Here is a 21,916-nt window from a genome sequence, read left to right as displayed (position 1 = left end):
GTAGTTATATGATGAATACGAGTGAGATATATATAAATAGTAGGGGGAAAACCATTAAGAGTAAAGGTTACTACAGTTGTGAAACAAGGGGAGTGATATATCTAGCTCTATGTAATAAATGCAGTTCATTCTACATAGGCAAGACAGAACGAGTTCTGAGGAGGAGAATTTATGAACATATATACGAAATTTCAAAGGCAAAGGAGACCAACGCGTTATATAAACATATCAGAGAAAGTGAAGGAGCAAGATTTTTATTTTTTGTAGTGGAGCAAGCCAAAAGGGAATTAAGAGGAGGCTTATGGGAGGAGTGGTTGGAATACAAGGAGCTATGGTGGCAAATCAAATTGGATGCCACAAAAATACCAGGATTAAATGAATATATTTCTTTAGCTCCAGTATTGAAATTAAGAGCTGCAGAAATTTAATTCACTTGTTATAAACCATATCGTCAGAAGGTGGCAATACCATTATTTGGGATGAATTCAAAAGCAATAGTAATAGTCTATTATACGGTTTATATCTATTCATACATATATTTTTTTGATTTATTTAAATGTTTTTAGCATGCGAAATGAGCATAAATAGAATAACAAAATAGTATATTTTTAAGATATAATATTCATAATCAAAACATTGAATTGTTAGGTTTTAGGAACAAACATTTGTTTTATTCAGATATTTTGATATGTATTTTTAATATTTATGAGCCATAGCAGCCTGATTTGATAACTACAAATGCATTGTTTTAGGATAGGTTGAATTTGAATGTTTTATCATATATAAAGTGTTAATTACGTAAGTTAATTATTATCTGATGAAGTCCTATTCTTTGAGAGGACGAAAACGCAGTATTTATTAAGAGCGTTAATGTGGAGTGTTTTGTCTGTGGACTATTATTAAAAGCGTTTGAATTGTGCTGCTGGAGTTGTCCGCTTTCATTCTGGGTGGATTCGTTTATTTTTTGAGTACTTTGGACTTTGGTTCGTAGTGTTGCAATTTTGATAAACCCATCCATTTAACAGAAAAATGCACCTCCATCTTTAATAAATTGAATGCCCTTGCATTTTGTTTCTGTGGACATTTTAAAGCTATTAAATCTCCAGAAAAGTAAACCAATCTCTGAATAACCTCCAAAAACCATTTAATGGCAGGATTTCTCTTCTGTTTAAGCAAGTTCAGTGAACTGGTAGCTCTTATATGGTCTAGTTTCTCAGCAACCCCACCCTCACAGCCTACATACTAATCTTCTTTACTGCCATGCACATTTTCTATTTGATTTTTTCACTTATTAATACTTGCATGCAGTTTATGATTCTGCAAAGAAAGAAAAGGGGGGGGGTCAGGTTTTACCTTACTTTTTTCTCCTCTCTGTGTTAAAGCACAAAAACTGTTAACATCTTAATGGAAGACAAGTATATTAATTTCATTCCATTGGGGTGTTTAATTCAAAACAATAGTCATTCTAAACTCTACATATTCATCCCACATGTAATTTGTTCTCTGAGGCTGAACAGTATATTCCCAGGATTTATACTTTTCAGTTCTCCATTGGGGTGTTAATTCAAAACAGTAGTCATTCTAAACTCTACATATTCATCCCACATGTCATTTGTCTTGTATTCTCTGAGGCTGAACAGTATTTTCCTCATATTTCTTGCTCTGGCAGCTCTGTCTTTTTCTGCAATGCTGTCCACTGTTTCCAATTCCTGAAGCAGTCCCCATTTTAGTTTTACCTTCCGTCACCGTCTTCAATTTTTTCTTGACTAGGTGGCAGGGCTCCATTTGTTCTGTCATTGAACAGTTGTGTAGGATCTTCCTTCTCAGGGCTGGCTCGGGAACTGGAATTTCAAGTATCTTGGGTCTCCTTTTGCTTCTGCTGAAAGTAGGTCAAGACCTGGATAGCCATTTCTTGATCATTGAAAGTTTTGACAGTACTAAGATAGAACATTTTGAATAATGTTGGATTCAAAACCAAGCTTTTTATCCTGCTTCTCTGTATTTCTTGAAAAGTGCAATAGCATTTTTTTTTTTTGTGTATTCTGTGGTAAAACTTAAGTTACCTACTTTCACATCCAAGTCCTCTAGTGCACTCTGCAGTGTTTAGGATAAACCATTTTTTTTCATCTTAGCATCTATGGCAAGACCACCAGTTATTGGAGAGCCCACATTCTGCCTCTCAGTGAGCGAAGGAGTGCAGTAACATTATTTTCTGGAGACTACTGATCACCAGAAAGCTTAATAACTGCTTTATAGGTGACAGCTTGGAATCTATGCTTATATTCTGATCCTGGTGAGAGTAGGAGCAGAGTGCATTGATTCCTGAATCTTTCCGGTTGAAGAGTGAGTGTCTGTGCTTAATGTACCTGATTGATCTGGTTGCTATTTGAGGCATCTACCAGAAAAAGTCTGCAAGCCTGCAGACCCTTGCAACATCTGGAACAAGACTGGATCACCAAACGGGCCGTGGCCTGCTTCTCTTCCTAACTTTAGAATATCTGCTTAAATATTGCATCCATAAATTTTCAGGGTCTATGTATTGGTCTCCCTCAAGTGTTTGGCAGTGCTCTGTACAGACTCAGACACTGAGTGCCATTTTTCCTGTAAAAGGCTTCAGTGCTTAATATATTGAGCTCCTATACAGGCATGTCTAAAAGGTCAGTTCCTGTGCTTTCTCCTGTCAGCCTGGTGAACTTGGGCATCTTGAGGCAATGTAGCAACTGCCTCATGTAGACAGACAACCCTCTCCTCTTACCTTCCGACACTGACTTGTGAGAGATGCACATATATAGCCAAATTGGAAGCCAAGCACTCTCCAGCCAAGACTGGATTAGCTAGTCAAGAGGAGAAGGTTAACACGTGCACCACACTACATTCAACACACACCCCTCCAGAAATTACACCAACACAAAACGCACACCTACTTTTGCGGAGACTGTCAATAAAAATCTGTCCAAACAACAGAGACCTCCAAGGCAGAAACACAAACAACCACCACATCCCACCACAAACCATGAGACTCATAGCTCACATAAACAGTGTACAACTCAACCAAAGCCCATAAGGTAAAACAGCTTACTCAATACACTAGTCATAGGTGTCTCAATAGTAAGGTACACTGATGTCCCACTCACTAGGTTGAATAAGGACGAAGTTGGGTCAGCTGCTTGTTGGGTGCCAGGATCTGCCACATAACACACAAACTTAGGTCACTCCACAACAGGGACAAATATGACTCTTTCATTGTCCATGTTGGTGTGAATGACCTGAGATGTACCTCCCTGGACTACATGAAAAGAGACATGAGAAGCTCTCGGATGTTGTAGCCCAGGCAGGTATGACCCTAGCTCTGAGTAGCATCCTACCATCACCCAGAATGATACCACAGTGCAAGCAGAAAATGATTGACTTCAACAATTGGCTAAGTTTCTGGTGTCATTCTAAGGGGATCTAATATCTGTCTGCCTGAGATGACATGATCGACAGATCTCGATGCTTCGCCAGAGATGGCCTGCATCTGTCTCCCCAGGAATTCTGGATACTGGCCAAGGCTCTTGCCACCCTTATAGTGCCTTTTTAGGCAATGTCCTGAAGACAAAATTACCACCATAACCACTACAAGCAAATGAAATCTGAGGGTTATGCTACTCAGTGCTAGAAGTCTGAATCTCAAAATGCACTCGCTCGAAGCACTCCTTAAAGTCAAGAACATCGACATCTGTGCAGTGATAGAGACCTGGTTCAAGGCTCCGGAGAGCACCCCAGCACTACCAGGCTATAATGCATACCACACCTTTCGGCCCCTAAACCTGGACCAAAGCACTAAAGGCGGTGTTGTCTCCATATTCATAAAGGATATGCACACCTCCAAATTAGTTGCCCAACATAACGCATCAGAGATGCTTCAGGCACAACTAACACTGGGTAAAACTGCAATCCAGGTTGTAGCCTGCTATAGATCCTCCACCATGTTCCAAGACTCTCACTCCACATTTCTAAACACACTGGAAAATATTAGAGTGCAACCCAATACCCTTATACTGGGAGACTTTAACTACCCCTCCATTAGGTGGGAAAATTACTCATGTACCAACACACTTGTTCAACGTTTTCTGGAATTCATTAATTCCAACATTTTGGACCAACTCATTCTTACCCCCACCAGGGGTAGAAACGTCATTGACCTGGTCATTACTAACATGGGCAACCGTTACTCTACACCAGTAATCAACTCCTCCCTGGTCAGATCTGACTACAAAGCTAATCGCTATGGATATCCACATCCCAAAGGAAACCACTGTAATAAAATTCTCCAAAGCCAATTTTAGGCTTCTAAAAACAGAGGTGGCTAACTTCATGACACTCATGCAAATGGAAAATAGGTGCATGACTGCTGAATCATACACCAATGCACTGTATGAGCACATACACAAGTGCATGGAACGGGCCATACCAAACAGAACCAAGATGCTCTCCTCCAAAAAAAGGAAGCCAATCTGGTGGTCCTCCACCATAAACTCTACAACAGGAGGAAAAAACTGTTGCAGAAAAGGCTGAACTCCCAAGACTGGAAAAACTCCCTTGTTGGCCTTAGCAAAAAACTGAGCTCCATCATCAAATCCTCTAAAGCTAGCTAGGAAAAAAAAATTGCTGAATATTCTGAAGGCAACCACAAGGCATTCTATAGTTATGTCAAGAATGTACATGGCAATTCTCAGATCTGCTCCGAGTTGCAGCACAATGGCAATATATATACAGAACCAAGTGATATTGCCAACATATTGGCCGACAGGTTCAGTGCGAACTTTACCCCCCTTTCACCCCTTAAAGGGCCTATCACAATTCCTGAGGAATGCCAAGTCCCTATTATCACAGCTACACGGGTAAAAACTGCACTGTCCAAAGCCAAGCATACAGCTTTCATGGGACCTGATAATATCCCTGGCTGTGTTTTACATGAATTACAAAGTGAACTGGCACCACACCTGAGTACCCTGTTCAATCACAGCCTCATTTCAGGCTTTGTTCCTAAAGAATGGCACACTGCTACGGTCATCCCACTCCACAAAGGGGGAGCGACTGCAGGTCCTGGGAACTACCGCCCCATTAGTCTGACGTGTCTGATATGTAAGGCTATGGAGCGCATCATCATGGACCTTATAAATAAGGATATTGGGAATCTCCAAACTCTGGAAGGTAGATCATGCTTGCTAAACCTGATAGACTTCTTCGAGTCTGTCACCAGAGCTGCGAATGAGGACAAGGTAGTTCACACAGCCTACCTAGATCTTGACAAGGCCTTCGACACCATCCCTCACTCAGGAATTGTAGATAGACTCACTAAACTAGGCATAAACCCCTATGTCATAAGATGGGTTGCCAACTGGCTCACTGATGGAACCCACACTGTGAAAGTACCAGACTCTAAATCTGACTACCGACCAGTTACAAGTGGTGTCCCACAGGGATCTGTCCTAGTTCCTCTCCTTTTTGGCATCTACTTTTCTGAAGTTCAAGCCAGCATAAAGGAACTCTGGCTGACTAAGTTTGCAGATGATTGCAAACTGGGGGCCATTATTGATTCTCCAACTGATGTAGACATTCTACAAAAAGGCCTCACTGACACCAGTGACTGGTGCCAGAACCATGGCCTTAATCTCAATGCCAAAAGGTGCATTGTCATTCCCTTTGGGAAAAATTCGATGCCCATGAACTACCACATAGGCGGTAACCCACTAAACACTGAAGGTGTGATAAGAGACCTGGGAACACAGGTTGACAGCAACCTTTCCTTTGATAACCACATTGCCACTGTAGTCAGAAAGTCCTATGTGGCACATCTCATTACAAAACGTTTCTCATCCAGAAAGAAAGAGGTCATAATCCCTCTCTACTTGTCCATCATTAGACCTATGTACCTCATTAGACACCTACAACAACTGGAAAGGCCACACAAATACCTCAGTAAGAGGATCTTGGGTGTTAGACACATGACGTATACAGACAGACTCAAAAAAACTCCAGCTAAACTCTCATCACCTACTTAGAGGCGAACTCTGCTTGACCTACAAAGCCATGTCTGACCCAGAGCTGCTAGATATGCTACACCAAAAGCAATCCCAATCCCTCCATGCCACATGTTCCGGGAACCTAAACCTCATTACCATAATAAACAGAACATGCTGGAGGAACATGTTCCTAAACCAGAGACTTCCCATACTCTGGAATAAACTTCCATTCACGTCAAGCAGAGCACTTCACTGGCCCTCTTTAAGAGAAATCTTGACGAGTGGATGGGCAATAGAAAGTTCACCCCGGGGATCACTTCATTGGTCTTGCTTGACAAGGGCACTGGGAACTAACTGGGTGGCATGATGCCAGAGAATCTTCTTTGGCTAGGCTTATATAGGCTCCAGGGCCGTTAGCCTAGTACACACCTATGAATCTATAATCATTCTCCACAAATATTGTACTATTTTATTGGCTTCTTGCCTTTTTCTCACAGATGTGCAAACATTTTTTTTTTGATATGGGTGCTTTGAAACTGAATTGTTGGTCTGACTGCTTTCCAGTTTGCTTCAATGCCAGCTTATATTCTGGAAGTCTGAGTATTTCAGTTTTAATAACCCAGTCAAGTGTTCAATTGTTGCTGCACAAATTTAATAGTCATTCCCTGCTGATCTCTCACAGACTGATAGAAATCACAGGTTCTCCCTTGTGGTTCTGTCTTCCATAGCTATCAACTTCTGTGCCAGTTCCCATAGGGCTGCTTCCCACTCCACCGCTTTACCTTCAGGTTCTTTTCAGTTATCTGTACCTGAAGAATATCATTAGATTGTGTTTTGAATTTTTCACCAAATCCAACTTTGATGTGATGCATTCTTCTAAGGAACTGCTTACCTTAAATGCTTTGAGTTTATCTTCAGCTCCAGCCCTGATGAAGCCTGCAACTGTACTCTAGCTGTGATTTTGATGGATCGTTTTTGAGTGTTTCCTCTGGAGTTCAGATTATGCCATTTTCTGTCCTCTCTCTCACATCTTTTAAGTGGCATTTATATAGTTTGCTTGAAAAATCGCTTACTTGTTTTAAATCTGAGTAATTGAAAAACAATGGCTTTTTAATGACTTGTCATTGTTCCTGCACCTAGAAAAACATATGTCCTGTGCTTTTTGGTCAGTAGCTATACCAGAAGTCTCATCTTCTGTATGGTTCTTGTCAGATGTACTTTCTTCTTTTCTTCTCTACCCACATAAAAATATGTTCCGTCTTGTTGCTGTGTGCATTCCTCCATTGGCCGATTCCAGTGCATTCTCCTTCTGGATTTAAGGGATCTACTGACTTCTACCTTTCATTAAGGAATATATACCTCTTGGTACAGTAAACACACTAGGCTTTCCGCTTAACGTATTCAGTCAGTTGCTGGCCTATTTTTATCCTATTCCATCATATCAGTAGACCCATCTTTGTGTGAAATACGTCTTACTCCTGTGTACCCTTGTGGTAGCTGCCATGCCTTTACTGGGTCTGTTAACACAGACCTTCATGTCATCTCACTGCTTCAAAACCTTTAGTTGTTTTACAGTGTTCCTTGTAGTTATTTTGGGTTGAAATCTCACTTCTTCACAACTGAGAATAGTACTAATGTAATTATTTAAACACTGTTCTTTAGTCTTAAATCATTATAAATACTTATCTGATGTCCTTTTCATTCTTCCTTAACGAAAGGCTTATAGATCTTTCCGGTGTTCTGACTCGGCCACACACTTTTTAGACTTAGAAATCAACTCTCGAGCTCCTCCATGTACCCATAATGCCCTAGTCTATCTTCAATACCTTAGACCTTGTTTGCTGCCATCGTGCTCAGATTTAGTCATTCTCTCGAGCATTTTGTAAAGCTTTTCTATGTTTTTTTTTACATAAGTGAAAGTTAATTTTTTTATCTTAATTTTCTGTCCTTTTTATATACAACCTTCTCCTTAGTTTTCCGGCCTTTTCTTGTCAAACTAGTGACTAAATTTATATACTCTGTCCTTATTGTTACCATAGTTGGTAACTTTCATTTCTTTATTCATCTGCCCTTTCTACTCGCTGTTAGAGTAATTTTTTTAATTACCATTGCTGGTAATTTCTTTTCCTTAGTAATTAAAAAAAAAAAAAAGTTTTACTCCTTTAATTTCCTCTCTCTTGTCCTTCAACTCTCATGGCTCACAAGCTGGCAGGATTAAAAAAACGCACTTCTTGTGGGCATAAAATCCCTAGCTCAGATGCCAGCAGGAAGTGTGTGCATTGTCTTGGAGCAGCTCATTTAAACACTTAACTGCTGTATATGTGCTGCCTTTAACAGTAGAGTATTAGCTGACAGATGCAGCAAACTTATATTGAAGGGTCTTCTTTGTCCTTTTGCAGCTTCTTCTTCTTAAGGGGATCAGTAAAAGCGGAGCATAGGAAGTGCCCCAGGACTTCCTCTGAACCATCTCCGAAAGTTTAAAGATTTTGGAACCAACATCCTTAGACATGAAGGTATGCTCCTCGGATCCAAAGTCTTTGAATCCTAAAGGCTGAAATCTGATTGTGATTTCAGCAAGCCCTACAGCTCAGGTTTCAGATCCCAAGCCCTCTGATCTGAAATGCAGTTTCACATACTCTTTCACCCCAGAATTCATTTTGGCTCTGGTCTCCCCTAGGATCCATTTCCCTTTCTTACAAACTCCCAACACTCTAGTCTCCAGACTAATACATCCTCCACGTCCTCCAAAAGTCTGTCAGAAGCAGATGTGGATAGGATGATGCAAAAAGTTCCTCATAACTGAGATCCAGATGGGTGTCATTTCAGCTCCATCCCCCTATTGGATGTCGTCCAACCACTTCTTATACATTACTGTCTCCTTCCCTGATCAATCTTTTGGTTTTGGAGCTCTAGGATCTGACAGCTGTGAGAGGTCTGGAGTCAGATCCGAAGAGAATCACTTCCTCGACTGACGGCATCCCTGATCAGTTCTGCTCCTATTCTTTTGGATTGGAATGGGTCCTAGAGCCGAAGCGCTGGTGTCAGATCTGTGGGGCAGGGATAGACCCCAGTATTAACTGATCCATTCCTCAACCTCAGAGCCTCTGGGCTGGACAGCTTGGGTCTGGTCCTTTCCAACAGGCATGGATCTGGCTGGAGTAGTGATCTACCTGTATTAGAAGTCTCAGATCCGGTGTGGGTGGCCACGGTTCCTCTGGGTTCTTCTCCCTTTGAGGTTGTGGAAAGGGCTTTTTTCTCTGTCTAGATATCTGGACTCTCATCCCTTGTATCCACTTCCTGTTCCTTCTTTGGTTCTGAGCTCTGAGGCCTATTATACAGGGACAACCAGGTCCTGTAGAGGAGCTCCCCCTCTCTTCCTGTACCTCCCTTGAACATCCTCCAGAGGAGAGCCATTGGAAGAGAATGCGCAAGAAGAGGCACATAAATTCCCTGTTGGAATCACTCACTGAAGATGCTGATTTCGAGGAAGGAAAAGGGTCCCCCAGATCAACACCGGATGATGTCTCCTTTGGAGACGTATTAGAGATCCTTAGGCAGAAAGGTGGCTGGTCTTCCAATAATCCTTTGGAGGAAGGTTCTGGCCCAACTACATTTTGCCCCCCTGTGGATGAGCTCATTCATTTAGTTTTTTGCTGGCATGGAAGGAGCTGGATTCTGTTGAACCTATACTGAGACAACCTAGCTCTAAACCAACTACACGCTCTTCACATCACCAACACCAGTAAGAAATGAAACAATGACCAGCCACACTACTTAATTGTTCTCTCTGACATCTCGGCACAATGCCTTCAAGGAGTCTTTCTAGCTCTCCCTAAAGATGGGCCCCACTGGAGCAAAGGGGTCCCCATAGATGCTTTGGTGGTAGTGGTGGCCACTAAAAGAGCTAGCAGAACAGAGCTTCTCTGTCCACACTCCAGACAGAGTATTGGGAGCTGGACTGATTTGGAAAGCAAATCTTTGCCTTAGTGACCTTCACCTTGAGGTCCCTTAATTACCTGACACATTTCACAAGATTGCAGAGAAATTTGACCAAAGAACTATCAATTTCTGTGCAAGTCTAAGTCTGCAGAGGATTTCAAAAGGTCATCATCTCAGCTGGCCACTCATTTGTCAATTTCCAACACATCCATAATGTTGATCTGTCATGCAGCTGAAGGCACCTTATGGACTGCCAGTTCAGGCATTGCCAAAAGGAGACATGTCTGGATGCAGCTATGCAACTTTGTGGAGCCTTTCAAGACGTCATTCATCAACGCTTCCTTTGATGGAACATCTTTGTGATTTGTCTGTGAAAGAAATGCTTACCTGCAGTGAACAAGAAGGAAAGAACCTGTCTGCCATGGGAATCAGGTTTTCTACCCCTCAATGAACCTTCTCTAGAAGTCATAGAGATGGTAAGAAGATGTGGTTCTGCGAATCTCCAGGACCTTTCCAAGATACATGTGGCGACAACATCACCCCAGAGGCAGAGGTGGCCCGCAAAATCTGCGTTTCCATGATTCCTTTATGGACAAACACTTTCAGCCCTCCTTAAGTACAGCCCATCTGCCCACCTCTTTGAGGCAGTCAGGGGATGATTGTCCTTGTACCGAGATGCCTGGGCTACTATAACAAAAGATTCCTGAGTGTTGAAAAATAATATTCAGAGACTGCTAAATGCCATTTTCCGATCCCCAATCTACAAAAGAAAAAAAGCTTCCTAATGTTCAACCCAGTCAGAGGAAGGCAGCAGCATGGAATTCAAAAGCTACTAGACAAGACAGTCATCCAAGACATCCCACCAAATAGGATTTGGAACTTATGCTTCTTTATAGTGCCCAAAAGGACAGGGAACCTGAGACCAATTTTTGTATCTGAGCAAATTGAATCAGTACATGAAAAAGTCAATGTTCGAAATGGTCACAGTATAGTTCATTCTGCCATTTCTTCGCAAGGATGTTTGGATGTGCTCTGTAGATCTTCAGGATGAGTACTGTCACATCAGAATAAATAGGTGCTCTCGAAGAGACCTATGCTTTCGGCTGGGAGCCAGTCACTACCAGTTCAGAGGTATATTCGTCAACAACTCCTCTCATTTCCAGTCAAGTTTACACTGATTTGCAAACGCCACATGCATTGGTAGATCTAGTCAGATGACCTAGGTCAAACCTTTGTTGTACCACCCCCATTGGCCACAGTGACTGCGGTCAGCTCGCAGTGGAGGTGGGGGGCATTACTTGGAAAGGATGGTCCAAGTTACACAGTCCACCCACTCATTAATGCCCTGGAGATAACAACTATCCTATCCACTCACTCATCAATGCCCTGGAGATGACAACTATCCTATTACCATTGCAGGAATTCCAATATGCTCTTTTTCTAAGGACTATTGCATTTCAGACTTGACAAAATTTCTGTAGTCTGGTACATCAGCAGACAAGGGAGAACCCATCTTGTCTCTGCAAAGAGGCTTTGCACAAGTGGCAATGGGAGATGTCCATCTGCTTTCAGGTTGCATTGCAGATTCTGGAGAAATCCAAACCAACGTACTGATGGACAAACTAAGCAGTTCCATTTTGATGCCTTACAAGTGGTTTCAAACAATCAGTGACTGAAAAAAGTTTCCGTCACTGGGGCCAACCTTGCTGCAACCTCTGAGTCCCCCCACAACAAGTGCAGCAGGTGATCTACCCTGATCCCCCTCAGGGGGAGTCACGTCATCCTCATTGCCTTTTACTGGCCTCAACAGGTGTGGTTCCCCCCTTCCTTTGGTCTCATCTTTTCTATCCTCCCTGGAAACTGGACCCAACTCCAGATCTCTTCTCACACCCCTCAGGGATAAATCATCCCAGTATCTTAGCCCTCAAACTAACCACAGGGTTTCTCCAGTTTCAGTAATAGCCAGGCAGCCCAGGCTTTCTTCCCAGTACTTAGCATTCTATCATCCTCACAAAAAAGACTTCACGAAGATTTACAAGAGTAAGTGGAAAATATTTTTTTTGTGGGCATTAAGAAATAATGTTGATCCTTTTTCTGCCCCGGTCTCTGCTGTTCTTAATTTTCTGGCTACACTTTTCAGTGAAGGAGCTAGTTTTTCTGTGATGAAACTACAGTTGGCAGCGATCTCAAATTTTCATATAGGAGATAAAAAAATTGCTGTTTGGCCTCTTCCAAGCTATGTAAAGCTTTTCTGAAAGGCACCTTTCTCCTTGGACCTCCTATAGAGGATCCTTCACCTCCCTGGGATCTGACTGTGGTGGTACAAGTTCAGACTCAGAATCTTTCAACCTTCAGCAAAAAGTGATTTAAAATTCATTTCATGGAAAACAATCCAGTCCTTTTAGTAGCTATCAGTTCTGCAAAAACTCCAAGGTCTTTCATCAAAGACTTCCTACATTATTTCCACAAAGACAAAGTAACTTTACAAACAAACCCTTCCGATTTACCTAAGGTGGCTTCAACATGCAACATTAACCAAATCCATTCATTTACTGCTACATCTCCTGGGTGTGCACAGGCAATTACGGTTCTATTTACACAGAATGAAACAAATTAGAAAATCAACTCGGCTATTTTTATCATTTTCTTCAAACTGATTGTGTTATCTAGCACCTAACGTTACATTGGCTAAATGCATAACTGATTGCATTTCTTGGATCTATTCTCACCAAGGTATTTCCTTACCAAGACCGCCTAAAGCCCACTCAGCTAGAGCCATGGCCACTTCATTGGGTTTTGGTCAATAACTAATCTATTGCTGATATTTGTGCAGCAGTCGCATAGTCCATTGCTCATACTGTTGTTACTCATTACAAATTGGCTCCAATATCACGAAGCAGAGCTGCCTTTGGCTCAACAGTTCTCTGGAAAATCCTTCCATGAGGGCCACCCAAGATTAATCTAGCTGGAGAGACTGTCCCATTCATTCAGGAAGAATGAAAAGGACATCAGATTTAAAAGTTGTGTACTCAGCGTAACTAGGCATCTGTGTTGTCCATTTTCATTCTTCCTCAACTACCCATCTGTCCCCTTTCCTAAAGTCTTTTGGAGCAACCTTTGGGACTAAATTATCCAGGTTTGAGCCATATTCTTTGAGCTGTCCCTTTCTTTATCCAGTTTATGTGGATTTTATGGCAGTGAACTCTGTCTTAGATGTCAGGGATGGACTTGGACACTGGGTAGAGGGAGGAGCTTGAGAGTTGGATCCAAAGTCTAAAATATGCAGCTAAGTTGGATCAGAGGATCGGATCCATAACCCATCCATTGAGGAAGAATGAGAATGGACAACACTGATGCCTAGTTATGGTGAGTATATAACCTTTAATTATATATGCTAATATTCAGAAAAGTTCATAGTGCTGGTATTTCCTGCACAATAGTCTCAAAAGATTTTTGTACTTGTGCTTTAAGTGCAGATACAGTAATTGGGAGGTTTGGTTTAAGGAAATTAAAATACAATACTTTAAATCCTTAAAGTTCTACATTTGAGAAAAAGTTAAGAAAACTGGAAAGGATGGAGGCCAGAGAAGATTGCATGAATTTCTGAGAAAGAAGACACTACAGAGTACACATGAAAAAGTCTGAAACCAACAGTAACATTATCTTCCAATTTACCATCTAGGTTTTCTAACTTAAAGTTAAAACATGGGGGAAAGGGTAAAGAAGAAGTAGAATGTGATGGAACACGGTTTTAGTTTCTGCATTGACACACACACCAGCAAAAGGAAAGTCTTGAATGTTGAGGGCTAGGGACTTAAAGTAGTATCTAGGCATTCAGGGCAAGACTCCTGTCTTTACTGTCTGCGGTAATCAGGATACAACACTGAACAAATATTAGATGCTTCCTTAAACAACTCCTGCACTTTTGCAGTAGTGCATACAACACCCTTTTCTAGCCATGCATCTTTATCTGTATCTTCATTCAGCTACTGAAGGCTAGTAAACATATACTTTTAGGTGGTAAAAGTGTCAAAGTAGGCACACAATGAGAAAGTAGCATAGGTCTATCAAACACTATGAAATGCATATTGAATGTAAGTATAGATTTGAGGTTGCTTTCTAATTTAAAATATTTAAATCACGCATTAATTGCATTTTCTTTTTTGTTGCAGTCAATGCTTCGAGGTAGAGGTGGCTGCTACAAACACACATTTTATGGCATTGAAAGTCACCGCTGCATGGAGACTACTCCAAGCCTGGCATGTGCAAACAAATGTGTTTTCTGCTGGAGGTAAGATTACAGCAATTGTATAGGTTGGTTTAGGCATTACTTGAATGGTCATTTTTATCTCATCTGATTGTAAAACTTTATGATGACATATTGCTTTTGGAAAAAGTAAAACATTCAACCTTGCTGGTGAAATAACCCCTGTGTATTGCCAATAGTAAGTAAAAGTGCACACTTGTGGTATTGATTCATACCCTGTGTGTGTATTACAATGGTTAGACCATCTTTTAGACTCTCTTTACATACATAAGAATTCCTGAAATGTCTAATGGAACAAAGGATGAGTCGGGGATTGTTTATTTGTGCACAAAGTGAAGCATTTTTAAGCTCCTCTGAAACTCATTGGCATATATTTACATTACTTTTGAGTGGCTGAATTTGCCGACATTACTCCACCGTGCATTGCTGATGGAACTCTGGGTTAGAAGTAGAGGATGTTTGTAGGAACATGTAGCTTTAAAACTTTGCCTAATAGAAGTGATTGGGTAGAAGTCTGTCAGCATGGCACATCTTGACTTGGCAATATTTGCCCACTCTTCCATGCAAAAGCACTCCAGTCTGTCAGATTGTGAGGGCATCTGTTGTGCACAGCCCACTTCAGGTCACCCCACAAATTTTCCATTGGATTTAGGTCTGAGCTCTGGCTGGGCCATTCCAAAACTTTAATTTTGTTCTGGTGAAGGCATTCTTTTATTGATTTGGATGTATGCTTGGGGTCATTCTCGTGTTGAAAGGTGAAATTCCTCTTCAGCTTTCTAGCAGACACCTGAAGGTTTTGGGCCAAAAGTGACTGGTATTTTGAACTGTTAATAATTCCCTCCACCTTGACTAAAGCCCCAGTTCCAGCTGAATAAAAGCAACCCCAAAGTGTGATACTGCCCACTACCATGCTTCACCGTGGGGATGGTGTTCTTTTGGTGATGCAAAGTGTTGTTTTTGTGGCAAACGTACCTTTTGGAATTGTGGCCAAAAAGTTTAACCTTGGTCTCAGAAGACCATAACATATTTTCCCACATGCTTTTGGGAGACATGATGTATTGTTTTTGCAAATTTTAGCTGGGCCTGGATGTTTTTCTGTGTAAGAAAAGGCTTCTGTCCAGACATATAGAGAATACGGGAAGTTGCTGTCACATGCAGTACACAGCCAGTACTTGCCTGAAATTTCTGCAGCTCCTTAAGTGTTGTAAATCTCTTGGCAGCCTCCCTGATCAGTTTTCATCTTGTCTTTTCATCAGTTTTGGAGGGACGTCCATTTCTTCGCAGCATCACTGTTGTCCCATATTTTCTCCACTTTTTGATGACTGTCTTCACGGTGTTCTATGGTATCACCAATGCTGTGGAAGTTTATTTGTACCCTTCTCCTGACTGATAACTTTCAACAGTGAGATTCCTTTGATGCTTTGTAAGCTCTCTGCGAACCATGGTTTTTGCTGTAGCAGGCAACTGAGTAAATGTCATGAAAATCCTACTAGGACAGCTGAACTTTATTTGGGGTTAATCAGAGTCTCTTTAATTGATGGCAGGTGTGTACTCAAGATGACTGAATGCTGTAATTAAATCAAAAGGTGCTTCAACAAAATATTAATTTAATGGTGTGCACACTTATGCAACCAGCTTATTGTACATTTTTTTATTTTTTATATTTTTCCCCTAACAGATTTGTTTTTCAATTGAATTGTACAGGTTATAGGTCACATTAAAGGTGGGAAAAGTTTTGAAATGATTTATTGTGATCTCTTTTTTTTTATATCTCAAAAACCTGGCATTTTAACAGGGGTCAGTACACATTTTATATCCACTGTATATAAATGTCTTGTAACTGGTTTCGAGAGGAAATTTAACAGTCCACATCAAGCATTTGAGAAAGACCTTCCAGTTCATGTTGGAGGTCATAGACATCAATGTCGCCATGGCCAGTTGTCCTGTCTGGATCAAGGAGCCTTCCACACATTTACTCAAGGCATAATATTGATAAAAAGCCAAAGGCCTCATCAGACTTTGAAAGCTGCTCAAACTGTTCAGTAAATGACTGTAGTATCATGTCCAGTACCACACTGAAGAACTCTACATGTAGATATACCTTTGGGTCTTGTACCATCTCATCCTCTCCTACATAGTCAAAGAAATGTTTCACATTCCTTAGCATGTTTTTGAAATGTGGTGCTATCATTCAGTTTGTCTGCTATCTTGGAGGCCTCATCAATGGCACGTTGAAATCCTGTCTCTCTGTAGTTCCTTAGCAAGTCCATAGTTGATGCCAGTATTTTGACAGCTGTAGAAATATCAACTGATAGACTTTGCACTACTTTGCTTGCATGATTTACCACTGTCAGCGCATCTTACAAAACAACTAAACATATGATGTTAAGTTGTCAATCTCGCCTTCATTCTTGCTTGATGGGTTCGGAGCCGATCCTCTGCTCCGACTCGGCATTTGCTAAGCTCGAGAGTCACTTTTACCAGCTCGAGGCAGCCCCATATCCCATGATGCAAGGCGGTAAGTACCCAGATCTCGTTTGCCGCTTCGCTGATAAGGTCCTCCTTTTACCAGCTCCTGGTAAGTGATTGTTATATTACTACTTTTGCCCCTTTCTTCAGAAAAAACTTTAGATAATTAGTTTTAATACAGTTTTAGTCCTTTTCTGACAAGATTTTCCCTGACTCCTTAAAAATTTCTAGTCAGACTTTCTCCCATCCCATCCCCCCCTTGTTAGGGTGTGTGTGTCTGTTATTGATAGTTTTATATAATTTAATTTCTTGGACTAGTGTTGTGTGTGTGTGATTCACTATGTCTAAGGAAAGGGTCTCAGGCTTTAAGAAGTGTGACTCGTGCTGTCAGAAGATGTCTCTGACAGACGGTCACACTTCTTGCCTTTACTGCCTGGGGCCTCTTCACCTGCAGGACTCCTGTGCTATTTGTCACTCTTTCAGCCAGAGAGTCCTGCAGGAAAGAAGAAATAAATTAATTTTGAGGGGCCTTCTTAAGCCGGAGGGCTCCCCGGCTAAGTCGGCTCCATCTAAGACTTCAAAGTCTTCCAAGGCCCAGGCTTCTGTGTCCAAGCCTGTGGCCTCGGCTCAGACTCTTTCAGAGTCGAGATCGGCTCCGGCTGGAGCCGACTGTACTTTACATAAACCTTCGGCACCGATGGCTATCGGTGCCGAGTCTGCTTCGACCACTTCGTGTCGGCTCCGATCGGTTCCGACCACCATGTGGCTCAGGCATCGGTGTCGGCTCCGATCGGCTCCGACACCGTTACTTTTGTGGCTGTATCGGCTCCGGCTGGAGCCGATGCATCGAAGCTACCTGTCGGCGCCGATAAGTTGTCGGCTCCGACAGTTTCTGTGGTTTCATCGGCTCCGATGGTTCCTCCGAGGAAGAAGTCTAGGTCCCCTTCCTTGGAGCCGATACTTTCGGCTCCGGCTTCGCCTCTCCTCTCGGAACGGAGCCATCGGAGCCGATCTTCAAGGTCATCCAGGCTTTCTGACCATGATTTAGAGAGAGTGGTCAGTAGATTACTTAAGTCACAGGCACTGGCCCAAATGCTACATAGTCCGTCTCAGCAGACGACTATTGGTCCACACCCCATTGCAGTTCCTCCTTCGACTCTACCCCAGAGTTTGGAGTTGGAGTCTTCGGGAATGGTTACTGCTACGGCTGAGGGACAGATACCCCCTTCTGTTCCTTCAGCCTCTACTCTTATCTCCTCTTCGAGACCTTCCTTAGAGGGATTCGGTGGCCGGGCTTCCCTGGTCTCCTCCGAGGGGGTGAGTGGCATCGGACCCTTGTCTGAGCCCGCTCTTCCCCTTGGAGCCTCGGCCTTGGTGAGCTCGGCTCCGACATCTGCCTCGGAGCCTTCCCTTTCGGTGGGCCCTGGAGTTCCTAGTTCTTCAGAGCGGGTTCTCTCGGACCTCCCTGGGAGGGGAGCCTTCGAGGTGATGAAGAGTTTGCTGGCCACTGGTCTCAGCCAGCAGTCTGTTCCCTTAGCTCCTCCCTCTATAGTGCCTGTTGACATCTCTGCCACTTCTCTTGCTACAGGACCCAGAGATCCTCCGCCTCAGGTTTCCCCACTGGGAATATCCCCCTCTTCCGAGGATTCTCCTGATTTGTCGGGAGATCCTCCGCGGAAGAGGACTTGTAAGAGGAAACACGTAGACTCCCCCGAGTCTATCACTTCAGATACTGACTTAGATGAGTCAGAAGGATCCCCAAGATCCCCCTCTGAGGATGTCTCCTTCTCAGACATCCTAGAACTCCTTAGACAGAGGGGAAACTGGCCCACCAATAATCCCTCTGAGGATGAGTCAGTATACCTGGAGGCGTTTGGATCTCGGCCCTCCACCTCCTGGGTGTCTCCGCCTTTCGACCCCCTTATGCAGGTTATTGCCCGAAAGGTGTGGGCTGCTCCTGACTCTGTAGAGCCAGTCCCTAGGAGGCCGCCTAAATTTATTACTGCCCCGTCGGACAAGCAATTCCTCACAAAAGGTGTCCCCGGTGATGCCATGGTGGTGGCGGCTGCCACCAAGAAGGAACTTGCAGATCCTTCCGTACCTGTCCATCCTCCTAATAAGGACTCTAGGAGCATGGATAGGTATGGTAAGCGGATTTTTTCTTCAGCGACCTTTGTTATGCGTTCGCTGAACTACTTATGTCACTTCACCAGACTCCAAAGGGATATCCTTAAGGAGCTAGGTGAAGTTGTGCAGGATCCTACAGCTGCAGGGGCTCAGGAAAAAATTGCTTCGCAGCTAGGAACCCTTAACTCCATTGCAAACTCCTCCATGCGGCTAATATCATATGCTGCTGATGGAGAGAGTAGGGCCGCAGGTACAGGTGTGGCTCTTAGACGCCAAGCCTGGATGCGGCTATGTAATTTTGCAGATCCCTTTAAGGCGTCCTTCACAAACTCTCCCTTTGATGGGTCAGCTGTGTTTGGCCCTCAAGTGAAGGAAACATTGACCAGGTGTGAGCAGGACGGCAAAACTCTTTCTGCCGTAGGAGTCCGTTTTTCCACCCCTTCTAGACCTTACCCCAAAGGACAGAAGGGTGGCAAAATGTGGTTCCGCAAATCCCAAGGAGTCACGCCGGATTCACGTGGTCAGTTTACCCCTAGAGGCAGAGGGGGTAACAACAGACGCCGCTCTAGAGGCAGAGGGGGTCCACAAAACCAGGGAAACAGAGAGTCTCTCTCTGACAAGCCCTTTCAGCATCCCTGAGATGTTGCCCGGCTGTCCCTCCTTGGAGGCAGTCGGGGGAAGACTATCGCTGTACCCAGAAGCCTGGCGTTCCCTCACTCGAGACAGATGGGTGCAGTCGATCATATCCGAGGGTTACATAATTCCTTTCGAGGAAAGTCCTTTCTATCCCTCAAATTCCCTTCCAGATGTACCACCCAGTCTAAGGGAAATTGCAGAGTTAGAAGTCTTAAAACTATTGCAAAAAAGAGCCATTCAGCCAGTTACAACAGACCATTCAGAGCCCGGAATCTACTCAAGGTTCTTTTTGGTCCCCAAAAAGACGGGAGACTGGAGACCAATATTGGATCTCAGCAGACTCAACAAGTCTGTGAGGAAGACAAGATTCCGAATGGTCACTCTTCAGTCAATTCTGCCCTTCTTACAGAAGGACAACTGGATGTGTTCAATAGATCTTCAGGATGCGTACTATCACATAAAAATTCACAGACGCTCCAGGAGATTTCTCCGCTTTCGGCTGGGGTCCAGTCATTTCCAGTTCAGAGCCCTGCCCTTTGGTCTCACTACAGCCCCCAGAGTGTTCACCAAATGCATGGCAGTAGTCACGGCTCACCTGAGACGTCAAGGATTCCAGGTGTTTCCAGATCTCGACGACTGGCTCCTTTCAGCCACCACCAGGCATCAGCTTGTTCAAGCCAGGGATTACACAATAAATCTTTGTTCTCATTTGGGCATCTCGATTCAACTTCGAAAAGTCATCCTTATCGCCCTGCCAGTCTATTACTTTCATAGGCGCAAACTTAAACACTGTTCGGATGTCAGCTACCCTTACAGATCAAAGAGTTTCAGACATTCAAAGTCATGTCAGGATCATTCTAGCCAACAAGAAAGTACAGGCCAGAATGGTTCTAAAGGTATTAGGCCTCATGGCTGCGGCCATTACTCTTCTTCCCTGGCTCGCTTCTACATGCCTTCTTCAGTGGATGTTGTTCACTCAGTGGTCTTACCAACAACTTCCAATGCGTCACCAAATTCTGGTGACACAGATTTGCAAAACTCATCTTGCTTGGTGGATCACATCTCCCCAGATTCTCCAAGGCAGAGACTTTGTACCCCCATCCCGGTAGCCACTGTCACCACGGATGCCTCCCTGATCGGGTGGGGGTCATTATCAGGGCAGGATGGTTCATGGGACGTGGCAACCGCTCGAGTACCACCTGCACATAAATGTTCTGGGGATGAGGGCAGTGCTTTTAACGCTGCAAGCCCTCAACGACTTTCTTCCCGTAGGGACAATTGCAGTCCACACAGACAACATGTCTGTAGTTTGGTATATCAACAAACAGGGCGGAACCAAGTCCTACCCCTTGTGTCGAGAAGCTCAGACTTTGGCAATGGGCGATCTCCTCTCATCGGTTTCTGGTAGCAACGCACATCCCTGGGAAAACCAACATTTTAGCGGACAGATTGAGCAGAGCTATTCTCATGCCTCACGAGTGGTCTCTCAAGCAATCTATAGTGGAAGAGATTTTTCTGGAATGAGGTCGCCTGTTGCGATCTTTTGCTACTCCCCAAAACAGCAAATGCCCAGACTTCTTCTCTCTCTTCCTCTACCAGGCCATCCCCCCAGAGACGCTCTGACCCAGGATTGGCCCCAGGGACTTCTTTATGCTTTTCCTCCATTTCCTCTGATCCCTCAAGTTATCCAGAAAGCAACCATTTTGAGAGCCAAAATGATTCTCATTGCTCCTTATTGGCCTCGACAAATTTGGTTCCCGTTCCTCCATCGTCACCTTTTGGTGCAGCCGTGGCATCTGGACCCAGTGCCAGATCTTCTGATTCACCAATCCGGTCAGCTGCACCGGTCTATACCTTCTCTCAACCTCACAGCATGGTTGCTCCACTTCCTTCCTTAGCCAGGCTTCCTTTGATCTCTAACCCGTTAGAGACATTCTAGTAGCTTCCTTAAAATCCTCTACCAGGAGGATTTATACAAGCAAATGGAAACGATTCTCTTATTGGGCTAAAGCCAAAATATTGATCCCTTCACTGCTCCAGTTCAGGCAGTTTTGGATTTCTTAGCGGAGATTTTTCATGCAGGATCCTCTTCTTCCACAGTTAGAGTTCAATTGGCTGCTATCTCGAACTTTCATGTCGGGTTCGCAGATCACAATATTATGTCCCACAGGCTTTGTAGTGCCTTCTTAAAAGGAATTTTCCTCCTGAAACCTCCAGTCAGGAGTCCTCCCCCTCAATGGGATCTAAATTTAGTGCTGACATCCTTGATTCTTCGCCCCTTCGAGCCAGCTGTTTCTTGCTCCCTGAAATTTCTTTCATGGAAAACCTTATTCCTAGTAGCTATTACATCTGCCAGGAGGGTGTCTGAACTTCATGCTCTATCGGTTCGACCCCTATTTGGTCTTTCACAAAGACAGAGTATCATTGAGAACTAATCCGACCTTTTTGCCTAAGGTCGCCTCAAAGACTA

At 43.4% G+C, this 21,916-nt stretch overlaps 1 protein-coding gene across 1 annotated transcript in view; it reads left to right on the top strand.

Moving 5' to 3' along the window:
* LOC122787469 (S-adenosyl-L-methionine-dependent tRNA 4-demethylwyosine synthase TYW1-like) overlaps positions 1 to 21,916 on the top strand; it is a 2,539,581-nt gene that overhangs the window by 1,028,630 nt on the left and 1,489,035 nt on the right. The window contains exon 10 of the mRNA XM_044054205.1: positions 14,120 to 14,238. Coding sequence (XP_043910140.1) covers positions 14,120 to 14,238 — 119 coding nt within the window. The remainder of the gene's footprint in view (positions 1 to 14,119; positions 14,239 to 21,916) is intronic.

Source organism: Protopterus annectens, chromosome 13.part0, assembly GCF_019279795.1.
Source record: "Protopterus annectens isolate FY-2018-M chromosome 13.part0, PAN1.0, whole genome shotgun sequence".
Lineage (NCBI taxonomy): Eukaryota > Metazoa > Chordata > Ceratodontiformes > Protopteridae > Protopterus > Protopterus annectens.
This window is presented reverse-complemented; position numbering and strand designations above follow the sequence as displayed.